Source organism: Paroedura picta, chromosome 3, assembly GCF_049243985.1.
Source record: "Paroedura picta isolate Pp20150507F chromosome 3, Ppicta_v3.0, whole genome shotgun sequence".
In the NCBI taxonomy this organism is placed as follows: Eukaryota; Metazoa; Chordata; class Lepidosauria; order Squamata; family Gekkonidae; genus Paroedura; species Paroedura picta.
In genome coordinates, this window is record NC_135371.1 from 131201726 (window position 1) to 131225395 (window position 23670).

The 23670-nt window shown below is 46.1% G+C and overlaps 2 protein-coding genes across 5 annotated transcripts in view; both read left to right on the top strand.

Moving 5' to 3' along the window:
• Window positions 1-7596, top strand: part of SLC25A19 (solute carrier family 25 member 19) — a 16306-nt gene extending 8710 nt beyond the window's left edge. Inside the window, exon 7 of the mRNA XM_077327846.1 lies at window positions 1486-7596. Coding sequence (XP_077183961.1) covers window positions 1486-1686 — 201 coding nt within the window. The 3' untranslated portion in view covers window positions 1687-7596. The remainder of the gene's footprint in view (window positions 1-1485) is intronic.
• On the top strand, window positions 1500-23479 carry MIF4GD (MIF4G domain containing). Of its 4 annotated transcripts, none has more exons than XM_077327852.1 (6): window positions 1500-1616; window positions 12567-12699; window positions 13714-13823; window positions 17389-17544; window positions 18570-18662; window positions 19175-23479. In XM_077327852.1, exons 2-6 carry the CDS (start codon window positions 12618-12620, stop codon window positions 19400-19402), a joined length of 669 nt encoding a protein of 222 aa, XP_077183967.1. In that variant the 5' UTR covers window positions 1500-1616; window positions 12567-12617; the 3' UTR covers window positions 19403-23479. The 4 variants fall into 4 exon arrangements, with proteins under 4 accessions (XP_077183967.1, XP_077183965.1, XP_077183964.1 ...); XM_077327850.1 differs by lacking the exon at window positions 1500-1616 and adding an exon at window positions 8102-8234; XM_077327849.1 differs by lacking the exon at window positions 1500-1616 and adding an exon at window positions 8176-8546.
• Window positions 23480-23670: the final 191 nt, after the last annotated feature.

Consider the following 23670-nt stretch of genomic DNA (forward strand, 5'->3'; position numbering starts at 1 on the left):
TGAAACTATAAAATGGTTGCCAGATGCCAGAGAGGGGGAAAAAAGGGAGCGATTCTTGTCGTCTTGAGAATCGCAGCTTGGGTTCTCTCTGCTCACCACAGAGACTGCAGATGCAACAGCAGCACAACTATCTGAGGACTGACATGTGTGTGTGTGTGTGTGTGTGTGTGTGTGTGTGAGAGAGAGAGAGAGAGAGAGAGAGGCTGATTCCGCCCAGCCACACCAGGCCATTACTAGTGTGTTGTGGCACAGTAGCATGCTCCACTGCTTCCTGTGTCCTGATGGGACCAATTTTGGCAGCAGATCCTGTCTGCCCTGGATTACTGCATCCCCAAGGACATAGGTGGGGCTGTGGGGGGGGTGTCCTTTGCACGAAGGTGAGATTGCATGGCAACATGATCCTACCTTTGTGCAAAGAAAAAATGCCCCATTCGGCCCTGCAGCGCCATGAAACACCTGTCCTCTTCCCGGCCCAACTCTTCCAGATCCACATGGGCCTGTGACTGGACAGGCCCCATAGGCCCCCATGACAGACTGGAGAATGTGGATATTTCCACGTTCCCTTCATGCAGGGCAGTGGAAGCCCTAACACATGCCAGGCCCGAGAGAGGGCCAGGCCAATGTTACCTGGCTGTGAGGATTAGCCCCGCTGCCCTTCGAGTGCTGGCCCTACCTTTTCCACCCATGCGGCATCAGCCAGAGAGAGAGAGAGAGCGCATTTCTTTCAAGTTTGTCCCACACCAGTGAATGCACAGACCTGCTTTATACTGCATGAGACCCTTGGCCCACCAAGGTCAGCGTTGTCTGTTCAGACTGGCAGTGGCTCTCCAGGATCTCAGTCTTTCATGTGAGCTATATCCTGATCCTTGCTGGAGATGCTGGGAACTGAATCAGGAGCCTTCCACATGCCGAGCAGATTTTTATTAAAAAATATTTTTTTATTAATTTGTATTTATAGATGCCCTACTAATGAGTTGAAACCCCTCCCTGGGAGAAAGAAATTGGTCTGGGCTTGCTACAATCTCCCATTTTTTATTGGGGATTCTTTTATTGTTAGCCTTCTCGGACTTGTGAGGGACAAATTAAATGATTGCTAGACAGACAGAAAGACTATTCTAAATGAAGAAGTAAGCTTTTCCCGCTGGAACAATCGTTCTGTACCAGCAGAGCTGAAAGTTGCCCAGCTCTAAAGTTTAATTTCTTAACTCTGCCCTCCCCGCTCCCACTGTTAGCTCTTTTGTAGACATTGTGCCTGTGTAAGAACAGTGTGCCCTCAATGCCTGCATGCCCTGGATGAAAGCTTTTGAAGATCCCTGCCCATTTGTCTTCTGACTCTTGTTCAGGAAGAGGTTAGGGCTGCCGCAAGCCAAGAGAAGCCGTAGAGGCATCCTGTTGGCTCAATTTAGCCATTTCCCTTGGGTACCCATGTCTGCGCATGACTTCCTACAATGGCTGGAACTTGTGCTATTGCCCCCTTCTCTCCAGGTGCGGACGTACAGCGGCTTAATGGACTGTGCTCGACAGATTGTGCAGGACGAGGGAGCCCGGGGATTCTTCAAGGGCCTCTCCCCAAGCCTGTTGAAGGCCGCCTTCTCAACAGGTTTCACCTTTTTCTGGTATGAGCTCTTCTGCCGCCTGATGCATACCCTGAAGGAGGCCAACAACTCTAAGAGGGAGAAAGACTGACAGATGTCCTTGTGTGCAGCAGACATTGCTGTTTAGAGTGGGGGTAATGGGGGTGCTGAATGGAGTAAGGTATCTCTTTGTCATATGAAGGATACATTTGGGCCAAATTGAGAGAGCTGGCCCTCCACAGCTGCTGTCGGTGGCATTGCAGACAGTCCTTTCTGCTTGCAGCACAGCTCCCATGTAAGAGGCACTACTTAATTCTAGGACAAGGGTGGTGTCTTTTTTATGAAGCTTTGATGAAGAATGAAGCTCTCTCTGCTGTTTCTGTCCTTTCACAATTGGTGCTGTACTGTTTGCTTTACCACGCCGGCATCCTTCCTCCCATCATCAAAGAATCATGCCTCTTTGGGTGACTTAGTTCCTGACTGGTGTTCCCTAGCATTACAAATCTGCGGTGTTTATAGCAAGCGAGGAGCATCTTTGTTTCTTGCTTCTCGGCATTCTCAAGTTTAAGGGGTTGTCTGCCTGTTGGATCGTTGGTGACTTGGCATGGGCAGCCAAATCACTCTGTCATCTCCAGCCCTTGGTCTTGCTTCTTGCCTGTAGTTTTCTAGGCCATCGTGATCCTATTGTGTTCCTTAGCAAATGAGCAGGCCCTGTATTTTTTTTAAAGCATGCTCCATAAGGAAGAGAGTATCACAGAAATGTTCCAAGATGCATCCAGATGCCATGTTAAAGAAGAGCAATCGCAGCATGCAGACACTGTGTCACTGGTGCCTTGGTGTTTGTGTTTTTCCCACATACACACTTCTCATTGTGTAGCCAAACTGCAAGTGGCAGGAAATGTGCACCCACAACAGTCACACAAAGGTGCTCACATTTTTAAGGTGTTGACTTTGACACTCCTGTCTTTGGTTCACGTACACATCTTTTCATGGTGTGGGAAGAGTTTGTGGCAGCATACCACAGCTGAAATCCCAATTCCTGTGCCTTGTCCCCCACAGCACTTCGGCTTTTCTATTTATTTGTAGTAGCTGATGTCAGTCTCTTGCAGCGCCATCCTAAGCAGAGTTCCACCCTTCTAAGTTCATTGAAGGGCACAACTCAGTTTAAGACAGTACTTTTAGTTCCTCACAAGGATGAAGGGGACATATGTGGGTGTGCACGCACTGCAAATTTCAGTGGGTCTTTCTAATTCTCTGAAACAATTGTGCCCCCTTGGCAGATTGCCTTGGGTCAAAGAAGAGTACTTCTTCAAACTAACCATGAGCTAAAATCAGCTAAATCCACATTTTTGCAAGCAAAGGGCTAGACTGGACACTTCTGTTCTCAACCAAGGAAATCTGCCAGGATACTCCCAGTCCACTGAGAGCTGTGCTGAGCTGCAGCGGGTTGCTTTTAATGAAGAGTAGCAGGTCTCAGCAGAGCATTTAGGGGTGCATGTATGCTGTGAGACTCTGTCCTGATATACTGTGGATGCATCTGTGCCGATGCATATTGTCTGCTTTAAAGGGTAGAAGTGGTGGCTCGGTTCCTTGTACCAGTTTATGGCAGGTAGCACGTTTATTCGGTTTAAGCAACTGTCTGTAAGGACATGGGCATAGATGGTTTTGTGCACTGATGAGCATGTTTGGGAAAGCTGGAGAACCAAGTCCCTGTACCTTCACAAATTGAGATGATCAAGTTGGGATCTCCTACAAAGCACCCAGGTCTTCCGCCTGGCAAGCGGATACTCCTTTTCCTTCTGCAAAGATACGTAGCACATGTTCAGCCACACAGTCATCCTGAGGAGGAAAATGGATGGGGGAAAGATCACAAGAGAGTTTAAAAAGTTAAAAGCAAGAGTGCTCAATGCCATTATCATGAGAAAGATATGCTTATAAATCGCCCCCCACCCCCACCCCAGCAAGTGGACTAGATCTTATTTCGGAGGTTATTGGATCATGTGAGCAGTACAGCTGGAGCTGTGTCACTTAGTAATGTAGAAAGTAGAAACAGGCAAGATCCTTCTGTTCATCTTGTATGCTGTATCTGAAGAACTAGAGTTCTTCCTTATGTGCTGAACTTTGGCATATCTGAAAGTTATGTGAGAGTTATAGTCCTTCTACTGGGTGTTGCTGCAAGAGAGTTGACCTGTATAACCCTTGACTTGCTGAGAACAAAAGCTGTTTGTATTTCTGAAATGTTTACTTTGAACCAGCTAGTTCTCTGTCTCTCTCAACACTACGTAGGCACTCTATGTTGTTTTGCCTACAAAGTTGACCAGTTGATTCTCTTCCACAGCAGTGGCTCAGGGCAGAAATACATATTATGCAGCAAACAGAGGAATCCCAAATTCCATGTTGATTTGTAATGCACATGTTAGATTTGGGGAACTTGCAGGGGAAGTGGAGGATGGAGCGCACACATGCACATATTAGCATAGGTTATCCCTGTAACCTTCCACATTCATGTTTACTTTGGCTAATACAGTATGGGAGGGTCCTTTTTCTGCATAAATGTGCAGTTCTGCTCTCAGAGCAGCTTCAGAGAAAATTGAAAAAATAAAACGAGCCAAAAGTGCAAGTAGTTTTCCATTCATCGGGTGGCATTACTTATAATACAGGAACTTACACTCTTTTTTTTTTTTTTGCTGTGGTCAGAAGCATAAACTCCCAAGGCCATGGTCAAATGCATCAGAAGTTTGTAGTTTGCATCAGAAGTTTGCACTTCTGACCACACGGAACTTCTTTGATATCACCCAAAGCTTTTGTTTGGCGATAGCAGCCTCATATGAATATGAGGACTCTACCATCATGTTACCCTCCAGACCCCTTAGTTTTATAGGTTTATTTCACTCTCATGCCATCCTCTTGTCAAGGTGTGCTTTATTAAGGATTGCCGTGGCTTCCAGCAGTTTTGATCAATTCTTGGTATCAGTAACTTCACCTCCACCCATCACCAAACCTTCTGAACCGAGTCTTTAGGCGTGCTGGTAATGCTGACTGTCCTGTGCCAATATCTGTAACAGGTGTAGGTGCTCTTCTTATCTCAGCTTATTGACAGGCTCACTGCAAGAAAGGAATGTTTCAGGATCTGTAACTTTGAGATGGTTTTGTTTGTCAACTCCCATGTTACATCAACACTTAACCCACTACAGCATTTGTTTTCTCCAGTATAAACAGACCTTCAAGAGCAGCTAAAACTCTAATTTTATTCTTCAAGAGCAACATTCTTTCAAGGGTTTAGACCATTGTCTGGTTTTCATCCGGTATGGAACATATTCTTCTTTTGGAAGAAATGTATTAAATTTATTTAACAAAAAACTTACTGGTGACTATTTTGCTCACCTGTTGCCTTTTGTCCTGAGAACTGACAAAACATCTTGAAATTGACCCTTTCCCCCCTTCTCATTAGAAAGATGCAAGGTGTAAAAAAGGATCAAGTATCCAGAAGGGAGAAGCTGATAATATAAAACACAGGTTCTCTTCATAGTCAGTACCATATATGTGAGATTTGTATGTGAGGATTCACTAACATGTACAAAGTACTGATGGCTCACCTGTGTTTTAGGTTGCCAGCTAATCAGAAAAGAGGGGTTTGGACTGTTCTGCCTTTGAAAGCTGTTTATTGTACATTAATCAGTTGACACTTTGTTAGCATGGAGATTTTTGTCAGCAGCTAATGTCTGTACATCATGACACACAGAAGCGGAGTGCCCTGGTGAAGTTTGCAATGCTGGTGGGTGGTAAGCAGAATACTTGCTAAATGCTTTTAGTGATAGCATTATGAATAGGATACAGCCCCCTCGCCTTCTGGCTGTATTTCATCGGTTCTGTAGTTCAGAGTCCAGCTCACAAGGGGGCGCTGTTCCTGCACACAGCAAGACAGAGGCTGCTCCCTTTTTCTACAGTGGTGTCTAATAAGATCAGCATAAGCTTGGTCAATCCAGGAGGCATTAAAGGACTATTAAAACAGCAGATGGCTGAGCCAGAGAGAGGACTGGGTGTAGCTTTCTCAAAACAAGAGCAAAATAGGTTAGTACTGTTTATGTTAAATGTTTGCTTACAAGGAGAGTGCCCACAGGGCTTCTAGCAGTCAGCTGCTATGAGAGAGAGAGAAAGAGAGAGACACTACTGCGTGGCATGGACGTGTATTGACACTTGGAGGATCATCTGTTATTTCTCAGTGCATCTTATAGAGAAGTGCAGTGCTTGCAGCCAAAGCGAATGTGGGAGTGGATCATTCCCATTTTTTTTGCATAAGGAAGTGTGAAAATAACCTGTTTGCCCTGTGTGCCCGTTTTGGCCATCTGAAGTTTTCTCTGAAGACAAGGCATCAGCCCCTGTGAGGACAGGCTTGAACTCACACTTATTTCCCCCAACACAAACACAAACAGCCATAAATTGTCAATCCTTCCCTGGAAGGATCCGTGATAACATCCAATTGCCTAGTCTCTTCCTGCCCGGGTCACACCAAAGCAACACTGGGCCTAATGGTCAGGGCTACACATTTTTTTTATTACCCGGCTGAGACACTTCAAAGATGCCTCTCTGGGTATAAATGGAAATGGTTTCTTAGAGCGGGAGCCTCATTCTTGCAGGTCCTAATTTCCTGCTGACCATGGACTCTGCCAGGTACCTTCAAAGGGAATTAGAACTAACCTGAACCATGTCCATCTCTCAGCTTTAAGTGGAGATGGGGATAGACAGGATCCCCCTTTGCTTTCTGTCACATAGTATATCTGTATTGATTCTCTGGTTTGATGTATCTCTGGAATGTTTTTAAATAGATCCATTTCCTTTTTCAACCATTTGGCCTCAGTGTATTGGCTCTCTGCTGTCGGTAGGACCCACCAAGGTTTGAAGGGGACTCCCCCCAAACCATCTTTACAGCCCCCCCCCCACCATAATTTGCAGGGGCTCACCAAGGACTGCACTGGGGGGCCTTTTTATTACAACTACCCAGTTCCACTGTGCAGTTGTTCTCAGTAGGCGCCAGTAGGCCTGTCCCAGGAGTTCTTCGTGCTCTGGAACCTCCTCCAGAGCGCAGTCACCTGCCTTCCAGTTGTGTCCTCTTCTTCCACAGGGAATATTCATAAAGTCAGAATAACAAAGTTGGGACAAAGGAGCAGTTAAAATGAGGCATAGATATGAGGCCTTTTAAAAACTGCATATTTTGTTCCCAAAATAGCATGGCAACACCTAAATGCTAAGAAGAAAAGGAATTCCTCTCTTGAAATATGGAGTGGGGGGAGGGATCTTACCCCCATGGGATGGAAAATTCTTGTCATATTTGGTCAAAACATACAGTGGCTTTCAGTATGTGACATGCTTCTCCATTTGCACCTACTTCTGGAATGTGCTATATTTATTGATGTGTACTGAATGTTTTCCTGGTAAGGATGGTATCAATTCTACTGGAATCAATATGATTTAAGTTTTATCCCTTTGGTCCCTGATTGGTCATTGGTAGAAGGTTCTGGAATGAAGTAGTGTTGTGACCCAGGAAGAGTGGGTTAGCTTTCATACAGTGCTTATTTTCAGAATTACCCTTTTGGGATGCCAACCATCAGGCAGGCCCTGGGAAATTACACCTCAGTTCCAAACTACAAAGCTCAGTTCCCCCGGTGCAAATGGGTGCTCTGGTGGGTGAACTCTGTGGCATTGTACCCCATTGAAGTCCCTGACCTAACCAGGCTCCACCCACTAATCTCCAGGAGTCTCCCAACCTGGATCTGGCAACGTTACCCCCCATCCCCCACTGGTGGCCAGGGACAATCCTACTTCCCATGTATCTGCAAACTCCGTGGTTCTACATATAGAGTACCCTTTATTATATACAACTAAATGTGCTTAGAACAGTAACAAGCATCAGTAGAATACAATGAGTGTTCAGATATAAGCTTTTGTAGATTGGAGGCCACTTGTTCAGATGCAATATTTACACAATCTTATGCTGGAATAAAATAAAATATTTATGATGTTGCGAGCCTCTTTGTTTTTGCTGCCATGGGTTGAAGGGGGGTACCTCTAGGGCTACCAGCAGCCTAGAGGAGGAAAACAGTGTCCTGTTCTTTTCACAGAGGATTCATGGGATGTTAGTGCATCCCACTGTCTTTTGTGGTACTCTTATTTGTTTAATGCCCACTCCAGTCTGTTCCAGAGGCATTTTGTCCTGGAAAGGGTTAATAAAGGTGTGAGGGTTCTAAGTTTTCTTTTCTAAAATATTGTTCTTGATTGTCTGTAATGCACCCTGCTGTTTTTTTTGTGGTACTACTACTGTTTGTTTAATGCCTGTTCCGGCTTTTACCCTGTCCCCGTCCCATGAAAACCTTCAACCGCCCATTCCCAGCCGTCCTCCCTCGGCGCTCCTGGTGCGAAAGAAGACCTTGCTGCTTCTGGAAAAAGAGGCGTGAGGCGAGTTTTCGCAACCCTCGGGCGGGGAGCGCGGGTCGAGGACTCTTCGACCGGCAGGTGGCGCTGTTGCCGCGCCGCCGTCCCAATCCCCCCCCTCCTCCCCCCCCCCGTCGGTTTGGGCTTGCTAGGAAATGACCTAAGAGGAAACCCTCTGGGGTTTGCAGGCCATGGAAAGAATCCGTCTTTCGGGAGCGGAGGGGCTGAAAAGTAAGGACCGCGGCCGGCTCGGGCCTGCCGGGCGCTTCCCCTGGTGGCGGCGGGGCGCCGAGACGAAAGATGCCCCTCCTGCACCTGCACTCCATGCTCGAGCTGCTGCCTTTCCTGCTCCTCTTGTTGCTGCTCTTGGCAGGGGGCTTCCTCCTGGCCCTCCTCCAGCGGCCCGACCCAGAAGCCAAAAGGAATTAAGGAGGAAGGGGGGGGGCGGGCCGGGCCGTGGCCGTGCTCTCCCCGCCAGAAATGCCGGCGCCCCAGTCCTGAGCGAGGGGCGGGGAAGGCGAAGACCCGCAGGCAGGCAGGCAGGTTGGTGGCGCTTCGTCCGGGGGGGGGGGCGGGGGGGGGCAGCCTCTGGTCCTTTCGCAGGGGCAGCTTCGGAAACCAACTTGGAGCGGGCTCCGAAATGGGTGGAGCCGCTTCTGTGCTGCTGACTTGACTTGGTTTCCCCTGGAGCTGGAAGCCCCACTCAGTTTTCCCACACAGACGGGGAGAGTGGGGGCAGCGCATTCAGACTTCCCGTCTCTGGCGTGTTGTAGCCGAAAGAGAACCGCTTCGCACCCGCCGGCTGACAGTCGTGTCGGGGGCCACCAGGGGCCCTGGTTTGTCCCTGGAACGGCCCATGTCCATGCAGTCCTCTCTCAGAAAAGGTGATTTGGGAACGTGCCGGGTTGGTGAATATGAGGACATCTGATCTGTGTGGTGAGCTGAAGTGGTTTAAGGTTTCGCAGCCTGTAGCACTAGAGCCAGTTTAGGAATTGGTAGGGCCCTAGCAGAGCTGGGGTAGAGCCCTCCCCAGCCCCCGGAGTTGAAAGGAGTGTCAGTCCCAGTGTCCTTAAAGAGGGGGAAAATGGCAGGAGAGAGACTGTGGCCTTGATTCCTGGGGGAAGGCACCACAAGGGGCCCATAGCATGAGTTACATGGATAAACCAGCCCTTGTCGTGAGGGGTGTACACAAGGCATGAATGCCCTAACAGGATTTTTGGCTGATAGTAGTATAAACATACTGCCACGTGTAACGTGGATTTTAAAGCCAAACCCACTCCAAGGGTAAGGGTAACTGAAGGCCTCTGCTGCGGTTTTATCTGACTTTCTCAACTAGGGTTTTTGAAACCCTGGGGTTTCCAGATGACCCTGGAAAAGTTTCTGAATGAGTGGCAGTTAATTTTTATATATTTTTTAAAACATAGTTAAACATTATCAGTTGATATGACCGTATATGGTTATGTTGACCTGCCCCCCCCCCAATGGCTAATGGGAGTAGTGGGAAGGCGGCCCCACCATGGGCATGTATAAAACTATGCTCCCCAGCCACATTCCATGTGATCGAGCCACTTCTGGGGTTTCTTGAAGCCTGAAGAAGGTTTCAGGGGTTTCTCAGCAATAAAAAAGTTGAGAAAGGCTGAGTTATACCAAGTCATACTGCTGGCCCATCAGTAAACAGGATAGAAGCAGCTAACATGCCTCTGATCATTCTATACAGAGCATGATACAAGTGAAAATCTAGTTGATATGCATGCTAGAGGAACTGTAAAATCTCCTCTGCACATGGTGGTAGTAACCACATGCCAGTGTCATAGTTTTCATTGCCTCTAAAACCTTGATAGCAGTTATCTCTGTCCAGTGGATGTCATTCAGTATGCACACAAGTGTATGCCTACTCTAGTGTGCATAGCAACAAGACTGTTTCAGTTCAGAACCCACGGTGGTTGTTATCTAGGTATCTTTTGTCAGTAAGTGGTGGTAGTTGCCACTCCCTGCCAGATTTTCATTTTGTGATTGAACATCAGGAGCACCCATATCTTTGGCCCATTCTGTGTCTGCAGCGACAATACACTGGCAAGCTAATTTTTGCAAAACACAAACAGAATTTGGTTTGTATGAGTGAGCTTATCACAGTGTAACCATGTACTGGATCTTTTTCTGTGAACTAGAAGTCTGTAATGAGACTTCCCATTTCTCATTGTATGAGTTAATTCTTCTAATGAGTAAACCACTTGTATGAGCAGGATTTGTGTGTGCCTGCAAAATCCAGTTACAGTGGCTATATGCATGCCAAACACTTTCAAATGAAGTCTGCATTGTATTCATGACACTGCCATAGCTATTGTAAAGCACAAAAAATTATAGATAATATATCCTTAACAAGTACTTTTCAAAAATGCTTTTTGGGGTTTTAACACTGAAAGATCCAAGAGCAGCTCTTTGAATTGTCTCCTCACCACTCTCTTTTAACACATGCATACCCTTCTGTGCTCAAAATGGTGCCATTAGACTGTGTAGTTTACATAATTTACAGCTCCATGGAGCTGGGAGGCAGATTAGGAATTGTTTTGAGGATGAGGGGATGTCAGGCAGTGGTGAAGATGTAAGTGAAATACTTGAGAAACAGCTTTACCAAAGATGGTGGAAGGTTCTGAAGGAATCTGCTAGATAACTTGTGTTTTGTTCATTGGAGAGGAGGAAACCTTTTCAGGCATTTCAGAAAGCACAGAATTAATAATACCAGGAATACGGGAACAGCAGCAAATGAACTTCATTGTGGATAATGAGAATGGCCCATTACTGGAGGTTGAGAGGTGGAGAGGACTAGGATCTTGAAGAGAAGTCAAGGCCTCGAGTTGGTAGGGCCTAATTGGGAACCTAGTGGGAGGGGGTTTCCTCTTGAACTTGCCCATTTGATTTAGGGTTGCCAGCTATGGGTAGGGAAATACCTGGAGACTTGGGGGGGGGTGGAGCTGGGAGTGGGTGGGATTTGGGGCCAGGGAGGGATCTCATCTCATCTCAGCAGGATATAATACCAGAGAGTCCACCATCCAAAGCAATCATTTTCTCCAGGGGAACTAATCTTGTTCATCTGGAGCAGGTATAATAGTGGGAGATCCCCGGGTGCCACCTGGAGGCTTCTAAGCATGAAGACTGTGAGAGGCCAATGTATAATAAAAGTTCCAAATTCATTTTGTGGTAGAAAGAACTTCAATAGAAGTGTTCTCATTTTAACTTGCTGATCAATGAAGTACTTTGTTGGACTATTTTCCTTTGTATATTTTGATGTATATATACCGTATTTGCCGGCATATAAGACGATTGGGCATATAAGATGACCCCCGACATTTCCACTCAAAATATAGAGTTTGTCACCATTGTACGGCCGCAGCGTGACCACAGCACCTCCGGCCCGCCCCTGCATCTCCCTGTGACCGGCACTAGTGTGCAAGTGCGTATGTGCGACCTCTGCGTAGACAAGGGGTGGGCCGGAGTGCCACTGCTTCCCGTGAGCAGAATGGGCCGGTCATGCTAAAAACGCTGGCACCCATCTCGCTGCTGATGCTTGCCGCAGCCACGCTGATGAACCACTGCGGTCGAGCTGCATACCGTGCAATACTGGATGGAATGTACAGTGAGGTGAGCGGGCATCGGGAGGCCACTATGGGCAGCTATGTCTATCCCAACTGAAGTGCACCCGGCGTATAGGACGACCCCCCCACTTGGAGGCATGTTTTTCAGGGGGGAAAAGTAGTCTTATACGCCAGCAAATAGGGTAATTAGAATTCTGATGAAGGTTTATGATTTGAAAGCAGTGTTACTGGAAACTAAGTCTTGATAGGCTAGTTATAACATGCCTCTACACACAATGCACTTTGACCAGAGCATGATAAGCATATTAAAATAAGGAAGCCTTTATTGAAGCTCTTACTGCCACAAAGTATACTTGGAACTTTTATTATACATTTGCCTCACATGGTCTTCATGCTTCCCATACCTGTGGCCAATTTATTTTTATGATTGCCACCTGGATATTGGCAACCTAATTTGATTTCATCCCAGATTATTTGATTCCCCGCCCTGCCCCCAGCATGATATCGTCTTTCATCACCTGGCAGTTGTCTGTTTGCAGCATAAGCACGTGTCATAGCCAGTGAATTCTGATGAGTGAGCAGTGTGTTCTGCTGTTTGTCGATTCATCATTTAGAAGCTAGGCTATAAGTATTTGGGCCTGAGTTTGAATGAGGTGGGTAGGTAAAGCTGAATGTTTTAAATGCAAAATAAAGACATCCATCCTCCCTACCTTCCAAATCCCCCCCCCCACTAATGTTAACAGAATGAATGGTACAGTGTGTAGTCTCTAATCAGAAGAATCCGGGGGGGGGGGGGAGTCATAGCTGTGGTTGAAGAGATTTCATTCCAACATAGTACTGATTTTCAGAGGCTCAGTTGCATATGAGTGACACTTGTTTCCTGCTCTGTAGCAAACCAGAGTGTTTGAAATCTAGTTTAAACTCCTTGCTTGTCTGAATAATCTGTGACCGACCTCTTCTCTCTTCAAAGTTTGTCACTCTGCTGCTTTCCTGACCTAGCACCACTGAAGCAGAGCAAGAGATGGGAGACACGGGCAAAGAAGAGGATAAAATACACTCATTTGATGTAGAGGTTCAGCAGATACTGAAAACAGCCCTCAAAGGTTGGCACCTCCATCTTTCTCCTTGTCCTTTTTCCCTGCAGAAATCAACATGATTGAATTTGAAAACTGCTGAAACTGAAATTTTTAGAAACCTATTATCATTATGCATTTTAACTAGTTTGAAATTAATTCATACACAGGTGTCAAAATACATCCCACGGGCCAGAAGCAACCCATGAGCAACTGTTGCTGTTCTCTGTTTGTGTGGGAAAAGGGGTTGAGAGAGGACAAAACACGCTCCTTGAAGGTTTTGGACACAGGCTTTCTGTCAGGCCCTCCTTTCAGCCCTGCTGCGTCTGTGGGAAACGCAGGAGGGATGAGAACTTGGGGGGGGGGGGGAGTCTGGGAGAATTCGGCCTTTGTGGTTTCCCCAGTAAATCTATTGCTTCCACTGTTAGGAATCAAATGCTTAATCAGGTGTTCTTGTGTCCTTTGTATCTCTGGTACCTGGCATTACATTTTATGACTCAATGGCCCAGCCTGACCACCTGACACTTGTGTCAGATCTGGCCCTCATAACAAATAAGTTTGACAGCTTTGTGTTAATGCATACCATTCCCTCCCTTCCCCCAAGAAAAAAACAACCTTTAGGATTCTGTTTTCATGATGATTCTAAACATACTTTGTTTAGATTCCAGGCCATAGACCTATAGCTCCCAAATTTTCTTTGATAAGAGCCTAGGCGATTCAACACAACTGAAATGGAACTAAATTTAAATTGTAGATATAGCTCAGGTCAGTCATGGAGTAGCTTTCAGCATGTCATTCATCTCCTGGCCTCAGATATCTCCCCTCTTTAAAATAGAATAATTAATGGTGTTTCCTGGAGAAAGACTGTGATGAGGAAATGTTTGTTTGAGAAATCTATGGAGTGCCCATGAACTAAGTAGGAAGGAAAGAAATTAATGAATCCGGTAATAAGGGGCACATTAACAGTATGATTTTAAATGTTCAAAGATATACCAATGTGTGTTTTCCCAGTCACTATTAATAGTGTTGCATCATTTTGTATAGACCCAAGCAGTGTGGACCTGGAGAAAGTGGCCAATGTAATTGTGGACCAGTCCCTCAAAGATTGTGTGTTCAGCAAAGAGGCCGGGCGTATTTGCTATACCATCATTCAGGTGGGAAACTGATAGTTCATGTTTCACATTATTCATACATTCATTTATACTGTAAACACTTATGGCAGCGGTCCCCAACCTTTCTGAGGTTGGAGACCAGCAGGGCATCGGGCCGTGGCCCGCGGCTGCGCGGGCCATGCCCGCGGGGCGCGCCCGCGCATCGGCCACGCCCGCGCATCGGCCGCGCCACCGGGCCACGCTCCGGCCCTGATTCCCTCTCCCCGCCCTCCCGCAGTAAGAAGCTTCCCGGGCCGCAAGCTTGTTGCCTGGGAAGTTTTTTACTGCGTGGGGGGGGTGGGGAGAGGGAGCCGCGGCCCGGCGCCATGGCCTTCGCGGCCCTACACCGGGCCGCGGCCCGCAGGTTGGGGACCACTGACTTATGGAACAGGTTTCTGAAAAACAGTGGTATCCAACATTAAAAATTGACTTGGCAATTTGTTCTTTGCTGTCAAGCATGAGCAGTGAGCCAGTTTGCACCTACTGAACACTGCTTTCATTAATGTAGCTATCAGTGGTAAGAAGTAAAAATTTTCTTGGATGCACAGAAGTTTTTTGTAGTATCCCCAATATTCTATGTTTGCTGATTAAAGGAGAAAATGCTGTTCAAATGTGATCTGTTACAAAGGAGATCTGACTCCAGTAGTAACAAGAGAAAGAAATTTTATTTGCAAAAATAGGAACACATCTTACATGACATTCATGTAGATACACTTAACTTATTGTGAACAGATTAACTTCAAAGACATTAGTTTGCTACAGCTCCAAGCCCAAGCAAGAGAGAGAAGAAGAAAGGTCCTATATAAGAGGAAGACAGAAGGCAAGCTATAGACAACAAGGCTCAACATCTAACCCATGAGAGGGTGGGGCCAACAGCCAAGTTTACCTGAGTGAGAGAATTCTCTTCAACCTTCCCCTCCCGAATCATCTTGCATGCAGAGTTACAATATCCAGCCCCTTTAATTTATGGAGTATTTCCTGCATGATGCCATCCTCTTTTCAAAATTATTTTTACTCCCACGAATACTCTAAAACCGCGGTCCCCAACCTTCTTGTAGTCAGGGACCGCCTCCGAGGGTGGGAGAGAGCCGGCGGCCCGGCCGCCGCAGCTGCACGTAAACGCGCAATTGCCGCACATGCGTGTTTTCGCCACTAGGTGGCGCTAACACGCATGCGCAGAGCTGCTGCGCATGCGCGCTTTCACCAGCAGGGGGTACAAACATGCATGCGCGGCAGCTCCACACGTGCGCGTTTGTGTCACTGGCATGCCGGCGGCCGCGCCTGCCTCTTCCCCCCCTCTCGCTGGGGGGGCGGGGAGGCAGGCGCGGCTGCTGGCGGCCCGGTACCATGGCCTTCGTGGCCCAGTAGCGGGCCGCGGACCGGGGGTTGAGGACCCCTGCTCTAAAACGAGTGTGTAGTCATCTTAACTATTCTGAAAGCATTTCTTTCAAAAATTCCCTTTTCCTTTGCTTCTTCTCTTTGGATTTTAGACCTTGCTTTTCTTCTAAAGCAGTTAATATCATTCTTTCCTCCTCCACTTTTATCTTCATCACAGCCTATGGAGTAGGTTAAAGAAATATTCGGCATTTAACGGCTTACAGTGTCTTCTTTTATTCAAAAATGTGTTTCATAATATCCAAAAATCAAAAAAATGACCTTATTGTGACTTTATACCAGTCATTCATAATATATCAGAATCAAAAACAAAGCCAAAATCAATGCCAAAACAGGATCCGGATAAATTCAACTTTAATTTCAATGTCCCGTTTTCAATGTTCTTCCTTAACTTTACCTATAACATAATTATTACAAGTCATAATTTAATAATTGTGTAATAATTAATTTATATATAAAGAAAAAACATCTACTTATATCAATGACATATCAATCTATCTTTCCTTCAGTAGTTTCTATAAAATAAACCAAAACATCAAAGCATTGTTACAACAGTTTCATTAACATTTCTAGAATGTCATTCAATTGTTTCAAAATAGTAAAGTATCTCACCATATACAGCATATAAATTGTCCCACAGGTTCACAATCTCTAGGAGGGCTCTCATATGGCTCTAAGGCGAAATCCTCATCTCTCCACCATACATTTAGACATTTAACACCAAGACAAAAGTACAGGTTCAACCAATTTCAATGCTTTAATTTTTTTATTTTTGGATATTATGAAAATACAATTTTGAATAAAAGAAGAAGACATTATATGCCATTAAACATTGAATATTTCTTTATTCTGTTTGTGGTTCAACTGGTCTTTGCTTGCCTATGGAATAGGTCAGGCTGAGAGTGTGGCCCAAAGTCATCCAGTGAGCTTTTAGAGCAGAATGGAGATTTGAACCTGAGTCTCCCGGATCAACACTCCAAGCACCAAAAACCACACTGGCTCAGTTCTGTATTTACAAAATGATGGATGGAATTGGGACAGATGGGTGGGGGCTGGAAGAGAATGAAGTTTTGTTTTCACTTTTTAAAAAATCCTGAAAGGAGCCTGTAGGTTGCGTTAAATCAGTTCTGGAAGGGTGCTGCCCTTCCATTTTGGTGCTGCCACCAGCCTCCTTTCCTGCAAATGGAGCTTAGTTACAGCATGCCCTGATGACCATTCTGGGTATCCAGCCCAGCTTAGCGGATAGAAGATGAATCTGTCCCTCCACCAACAACCTAGACTGGGTGAACTCTTTTGCCTCCCAGTAAACTTTGTGCCCCTATAGAAGAGTTGTTATACCTCACTTGTCATGTGCCATGCCTGGCTCATGTCAGTTTGGTTGTTTTGGTAGTTTCTTCAGGGATGGAGTTGAACTACTCAAAGGTGCTCCTCCCTCCTTGTTTCTGGCCTTCTCAAACTCTGCATTTCAGAGCTCCTCTCTAGTGCAAATGCCTTATCTACATTCCTAAATTCTGCTGGCCATTCCACACCTTCCCTTAACCAGACAAACTGTCTTCCTTTTCCTGAATAAGTGCACTCCAGGGTCATAACACCATTTCCCACTCCCTGAATGAGTTCCAAAGCAGCTTATAAACACTTTTCCATCTCCTCACAACAATCACACCCTGTGGGATAGGTAGGACTGAGAGACTCTAAGAGAATTGCTCTGCTAAAGCAGTGCTAAGAAAACTGTGACTAGCCCAAGGTCACCCAGCTAGCTTCATGTGGAAGATGAGTGGGGAATCAAACCTGGATCTCCAAATTAGAGTCCATCACTCTTTAACTACTACACCACGCTGGCTCCTGCGTCATGCCACATCCTTTTTCTGAAGAGTGATGATGAGGTTTGAGAACTGAGGGGTATACACAGGCAGCTAGATGCACACATTGATTGATCTCCTTTATACCTTGCTTTTCTCCCCAGTTGGAATGCAGAGCAGCTTATGTCGTGTTCCGTTCTTACATTTTATTCTCCCAGCAACCCTGTGAAGTAGGGTAGGCTGGACTAAGGTCGCCCAGCAAGCTCCCATGGCAGAGTGGGCATTTGAACTTGGGTTCCCCCAGATCCTATTCTGATGCTATTCCCCCTGTTGTCACACTGGCTGGCCATCTGGGATCTGCATCTTTGTTACAGGCGGAAAACAAGCAGGTTGGCCAAAGTGTCTTCCGGCGGAGCCTTCTCAACCGACTTCAGCAGGAATACAAGGACCGTGATGAGCTGCGAGCGCGTTCTCTCCAGGCCTGGATCTGCTACGTCACTTTTATCTGCAACATCTTTGATTACTTGAGGGTAAGGGGACCATGCTGAGAGAATGTTCTTCTTCTTTGACATCTCTAAGCCAAACTTCCAAACTATTGATTGGCTCCAAGATCTCTTCACAAGGACGGAATGTGTGAATTTGAATCTGCCTCTCCCTGGAATGCTGGAGAAAGGATCGGACTTTCTTATGTCAGCAGCCATTACGGACCAATGGGCTTGCACCACTGGTCAGCCTGGTTATTTTCTGCTGTTAACTTTGGCAGGAGTGGCAGCAGCTGCTTCTTCAAGTTATGGTGTACCACTTTAACGGGGGGAGGGGGGGGAGTTACTTTTTGTCTTCTGAAGGACAAGAGCTGCTGCTAGAGAAAGTGATAAACTACATCTTGGAAACAAAACTAGAGGAAGCTCCCCTTGTGGATGAGAAAACGGCTCCTCTTCTGCTGTGGGTGAATGCGATGTTTCTGGGGGCATCTGTTACTTACATGGAAGCTTCTCACACAATTTAGAGGGCCAACATAGCAAGCCTTGCTACATGTATCAATGCAGAGATAGTCAGCTTGCAGGCTACACATGTGCAAATGCAGCACTTAGCATTGATTGTTTGAATGAAATACATTTACAGATTTATGTCTGTGAGTTTCTTGGGAACTCTTTCTGGACTGAACAAAAAGGAAAATACCCCAAGAGACATATGGCATAAGCGTTTACAAGGAAAAACCTGTTTCAGCAGACTCCTTGAAATTGAAATCCAAGGCAGCAGGCTTGAAACTTAGGCATCATTAGACATTATTCTTCAAAGATAATTCTTTAGTGTTCTTCTTGCAACCTATTTAACCATTCTAAGCTTTAGAAAACTTTTATGCTGTCTCTTCAGAAACATTCCATAGATAGCTTACATACAAAATAAAAAAGACGACCATGTCCAGCATAAAAATATACACGCTAAAAACAGTTTGCAGGTAGCTTAAAATAAGCTTGTTTTTGCAAAAAGGTGGATCGGCAAAAATACAGTTATGCTTCCAACATCACTTGACAAATACGCTGCCCATTCACAGGTGAATAACATGCCCATGCTTGCATTGGTGAACCCAGTTTACGACTGCCTGTTCCGCCTGGCCCAACCTGACAGCTTGCAGAAGGAGGAAGAGGTGAGTGTCATGGGGACACACCCGGGATAACTCAGGCAAGTTCCAATCTCTTCAGCTCTTGGAAGTTAAACAGGACTGACCCTGGTTAGTATTTGGATGGGAGACCTCCAAGTATTTGGGTGTTAGTTCCTCCAAGGAACACTAAAGTTCGTGAGGGGAAGGCAGGCAATGGCAAACCACCTCCAGACATCTCTTGTCTGGCTTCCAGACAGTCCTCAGAATTCCTGGCTACACTGCACACCAGCCATACAATAAATAGCAGGGATGAGAGCAGTTTGGATGGTGAAAAGGCACCTTCGCCTTACTTGTACTCTAGCTGTGCTGCTTTGAGGCTAGAGAATCTACACTGACCAGTTTCCATCTTTGCTCAAGGAGGACAAGGATCACCTGCTCTTTCCTTTTCTTGCTCATCTGAATTTTGTGGTAAAATCCAACCTGGGGCCATGAGGAATCCCATTCAGTAGCTGCTCCTTGACATGGGACCCCTTCTTTTTCCTCTTCCTTCTATTAAGGTGGACTGCCTGGTGCTGCAGCTGCACCGTATCGGGGAGCAGCTAGAGAAGATGAACTCCCAGAGGATGGATGAGCTCTTTTCCCTCCTAAGGGACGGCTTCCTGTTGCAGGAGGGACTCAGCTCCCTGTCCCAGCTGCTGCTGCTGGAGATCATTGAGTTCCGGGCTGCTGACTGGAAGATGACGGAAGCGGCCCAGAAATACTATTACAGTGAGGTCACAGATTAAGTTGGACATGTGCTATCACCCGCTCTTGATGTCCAGAGGCGGAGCTGGACTTTTTACTGACTCCCCTTTCGACAACAAACTTCAAACCAAACAAAAACTGCCACTATTTTTTTAACTTTTCTTCCGCTAGCACTTTTTTATACATAGAATGTATAATGCACACTCCTTTAATAGTTCCTTTATGATGGGGGCTGAAATTTCGGAGAGGAGGGCAGTCTGATTTAGGAGACAAGGATATTATTTATTTAGAAGAAGAGAATTGTATTTTAGAACTGTTGTTTGCACAGCGTTGCACTAAATAGGCAGAGTAGCCTTTTCTTGTAGACTTGCTGCATCCCAGAGGCTTACTTGCAGATGCCAGTTGAAATGTGTGCAACTTAGGTGGAGCAAGGTTTAAAACTAGCCAGAGAATAATCCTATAGAAACCTTTTTCAGCCTCCGCTTGGCATATTCTTCCTCAGTGATCTCTTCCACAGCTGATCTTAATTGACCCCTTTGGTCAAGAAGGGAAAAGGGGATTCTGTAACTGAAGCACTAGAGAGAATTTCAGTTTGCTTCGTTTTGAGAGCTTTCGGAAACTCTGTGTTGTTTCTCTGGGGTTTACAGTCACTATGAGACAGGAATGACATCTGGGCAATTTTATCTCCGCCCTGAACATTCAAGAACTTGGTCCTTGTGCCAGTTTTCTTTCCACCATCCATTACCTACTAACAGCAGCTAATTACATCATGCTTCCCTGTGGCTGATTCTCCTGCCTGGCAACGTTTCCAGCATATTGGCGCTTTTGTTGAGCAGAGTTGGAACTGGCAATCATGATGTAATGTCCTAGCATCCCTGCCATAAACGAAATGCAGACTGTACATTGTGCCACTCCCTGCTTTTGCAGCCTGAAAATAAGATGCTGGATAGCTGAGATTCTGCTAAGAGCCAGCTCATTCAGAACTTCATGGCACAGCAGAACTTGTACCACTTCAGTCTGTAGGGATGCATATGCCTGTTGGAATGCTCCTCAGAACTGTCCCTAAAAATGGAATGCTAGCATAGCAGTGCCAGAAGGCAAGGCCAATCATGCTGCCATGCTAGCTTTGTTCAAGCAGGACTTTTCCTAAAAGAAAAGAGAGAGAGAGAAGAGAGAGAGAGAGAGAGAGAGAGAGCATGCCATCATGTCAAACTTGAGTGGTAGTCTACAGTCACATGGTAACTAGGAGAGAATAAACCTTGCAGTATTCTAAACATGAGTCTTCTGATGAAGCAAATTGCTTGATGCCAAGTTCCATGCATTGAGCTCCCAGCCCTTGTTTCCCCCTCTTTAAAAATCTCAGGTAGGAGAGAACCTAATTCTGATGGGGTAGGGGGAATGAACCCCCCCCAGCACACATTGTTTCAATTTGAAATGGCCCCAGGAAGCCACTAATTTACCCTGATGCTATCTTAACAGTAATTTACCCTGATGCTATCTTAAAACAGTGTGAATCTTCAGTGATCAAGGGACAAACCTCATGACTTACAGTGCTTACAGTGGCAGAGCACAAGGTGTCATCAAAGCTGCTGGCTGGCCACTGCCTGCACCACTGGTGTTTTATGCTTCTGGAAAGGCACACTGGAATTTATGGCCTTGGAGAACAAAACTTACCTGAAGGTTTCTTCTCAATTAGGTGAAGCCATCCCAACTGGTTAGGTTATGCCTTCTCTTGCTCCAGGCAGGGCTATGCAACTTTTTTGTATCCCTTCCTAGGACAAAGCAAGGGTATCCTTCCCGCCATAAAATAGCCCAGCACAATAAATATTAACACATTTAATAACATTACAGGACTCTCAGGGATGATGACAGGTTGAAAGGTAAAGCCTTGTCCTGATAATGTCCCTTAAAGGCAAAATATAGGTTTTGCCTGGGGTGTTTAGGTACATGGAGAGAGGCCTCCTTTAAGTCCAAAGATGTCAAAAAGTTCTTCTGGATAGCTTGGAATGGTGCGTAGATGCTCTATGCAAAATGTTTGTTTTCACACCCAAAGATTTATCTCAGGTTAAAAATTGTCCTCCATTCGTGCAACTTCTTGGGAACTATAAACAGTACTAAATGCATCCCCCAGTAATGTGACTCGGGCACTGATTCAGTAGCTCCATTTACCAGCAGGGATTGGATCATCTGTACCAGGCTGGCTTTCATGTTTTCTTTTGATACTGGAAAAAAGATAAAACAGTGTGGGGGGTAGTACAACAAACTCTCTTATATCCAGATTCCTATATTGATAGAAACCAATGATCTAGTAGCTCTCCTGACCATTCCCCTTCTTTGTCCAAATTTATAATAACAGATGTGATGACAGATTGTCTTTCTCCCCCCTCTGATTCCGCATCTGAATGTTGTGTGTTTCCTTTGACTCAATATTGGCTGCTTAAGAGGAGGACCTGTGGAAAGAAGGGTTTACGAGTCATGTCTTGGTGATTTAAAACAGTGGTCCCCAACCCCCGGTCCGGGGACCAGTACCAGTCCATAGATCAGTCGGTACCGGTCCGTGGCTCCTCCTCGTCCTCCTCCCCGACTGCTGCCTCGGGGGCTGCCCTGTCACTCTGCCAGAAGCTCACCTTTGGAGTGTCAGGCTGACATGGCTGGGACTCCCCCTTGGCGTGGCACTGCACACCTGCTGCTGGCAGCGCCCCCCAGCAGCTGGCGGGAAGTCAGGCGCCAGCGGGAAAGCAAGTGGAGCAGGGGCTCAGGAGGCAGTGATAAAAAGGTTGGAGACCACTGATTTAAAAGATTTCCTGTGTCTCTGTCTAGATGGACTGTCCACTGAAGATGAGGAAAATGGGGGTGGGTGGAGATGGAGATAACCTCCCCCTATCTTTGGGAGTTTCAGTCCTCTCTTTTCCAGTTAGATTCCCTATTGATTCCTGAGCCCCACCAACATCAGATTGCAAGGTAGACACTTGGGGATAATTAGGCTATGGAGGTAGGATCCATGCTGGCATCCAGGCCTGCAATATCCAATCTGCTGTTGGACTGAAAAAGACATAAAAATATGGCAAGTCCACCATATTGGGTGTTCTGGCTATTGCAGCTACGCCTGCAATGTTAGTTGGGGCTGGGTAAAAAGAGATCAAGCCTGGTACAAACAACCCCTGCCTGGGGTCCTGTACAGGGGCTTGGTCTTTGGGAACTGGGCATGGAGTTTGACAGGTTGCCATTGCCACTTAGCCTAACTTCCCGTCAGCCCCCCTAACCGTGTCTGCTGCTTGGTTCTCAAGATGGCATAGGTCTCCTGTGGCCTCCAACACAGAGTTCAGTTGGATTTTGGCACGTGGCTTCCTTCCTGGCTCTTCCCAAGGTCCATGTCATCAATAAGGTCAATTGGGGGGAGGGGGGATCAGAAAAGGAACTTGCTGTTTCCCTGAGAACTCCCAGGAAAAGATCTTTTGGGCCCAGAAAACCATCTCCTAAGGCTGGGGCTTCTGACAGGAGGTTTTTCCTTTTGTTTCTCCTCCTTCATGTGGCCAGTGCCTTGAGCCTTTAAAAGAAGAATTTCCTTCATTTTCTGTACACTGAGTAGAGAAAGTCTCTTCTAAGGAGGTTGGAGAAATTAAGCTCTGAACATCCTGCTGGAGTGACAGGGCTAATCAAACTGAAAGAACACCCTTGCTCTGTCCTAGGAAGGCATACAAAAATGTGCCTAGCCCTGCCTGGAGTGAGAGGAGGTATGACCTAGCCAGCTGGGACAACTTCCCTCACTGAAGGGGAATTCAGCAGCACTTTTTAAAAAGTAGGATAAGTACACTAATTCTTCCATAGCTGCAGGAGGGTGCTAAAACAAATGCTTTCAACCTGTAGCTAATGCTGTGCCTCATCCCTGCTTCCCTACTCCTGGCCAGCTTGGGTGCAAGAAGCTGGAAAGGCAGTGCCTTTCCTCCTAGGAGGTGGGAAACCCACAGGGTACTCTTCAGCAGGCTTTGTCTTTTGAGAATACAGAACTAGAACCTTATTTTGTCACATTTGTACAATAATTACTTTGAACTACAGTATTGTACATTTCTTTTAATAAGGTTGGTTCACTTTGGAACTTAATAAACAAACATTTTACACTTCTGCATATCCTCTGACTTACTTTCCCACTCATCAAGGAGATCTGCGATTAAAAAAGGGGCCTTGTGGCAGGATTGCAATTAGTTACCAATGGCAAACATTCATCTCATTGGACTAGAAAGGGAAGCTGCTTTCCCCCTTCCCACAAAGGCGTAGCAAATACATGTAGGTAAGCATGCTAGTAAGAGCG

What these genes read in the sequence shown, in the direction of transcription:
- MIF4GD (XM_077327852.1), top strand. Translation starts at nt 12,618, where the DNA reads ATGGGAGACACGGGCAAAGAAGAGGATAAAATACACTCATTTGATGTA. An exon ending in TTTGCTATACCATCATTCAG is followed by an intron (nt 13,824 to 17,388) that starts GTGGGAAACTGA and finishes TCTTTGTTACAG; the next exon opens with GCGGAAAACAAGCAGGTTGG. An exon ending in GCTTGCAGAAGGAGGAAGAG is followed by an intron (nt 18,663 to 19,174) that starts GTGAGTGTCATG and finishes CCTTCTATTAAG; the next exon opens with GTGGACTGCCTGGTGCTGCA.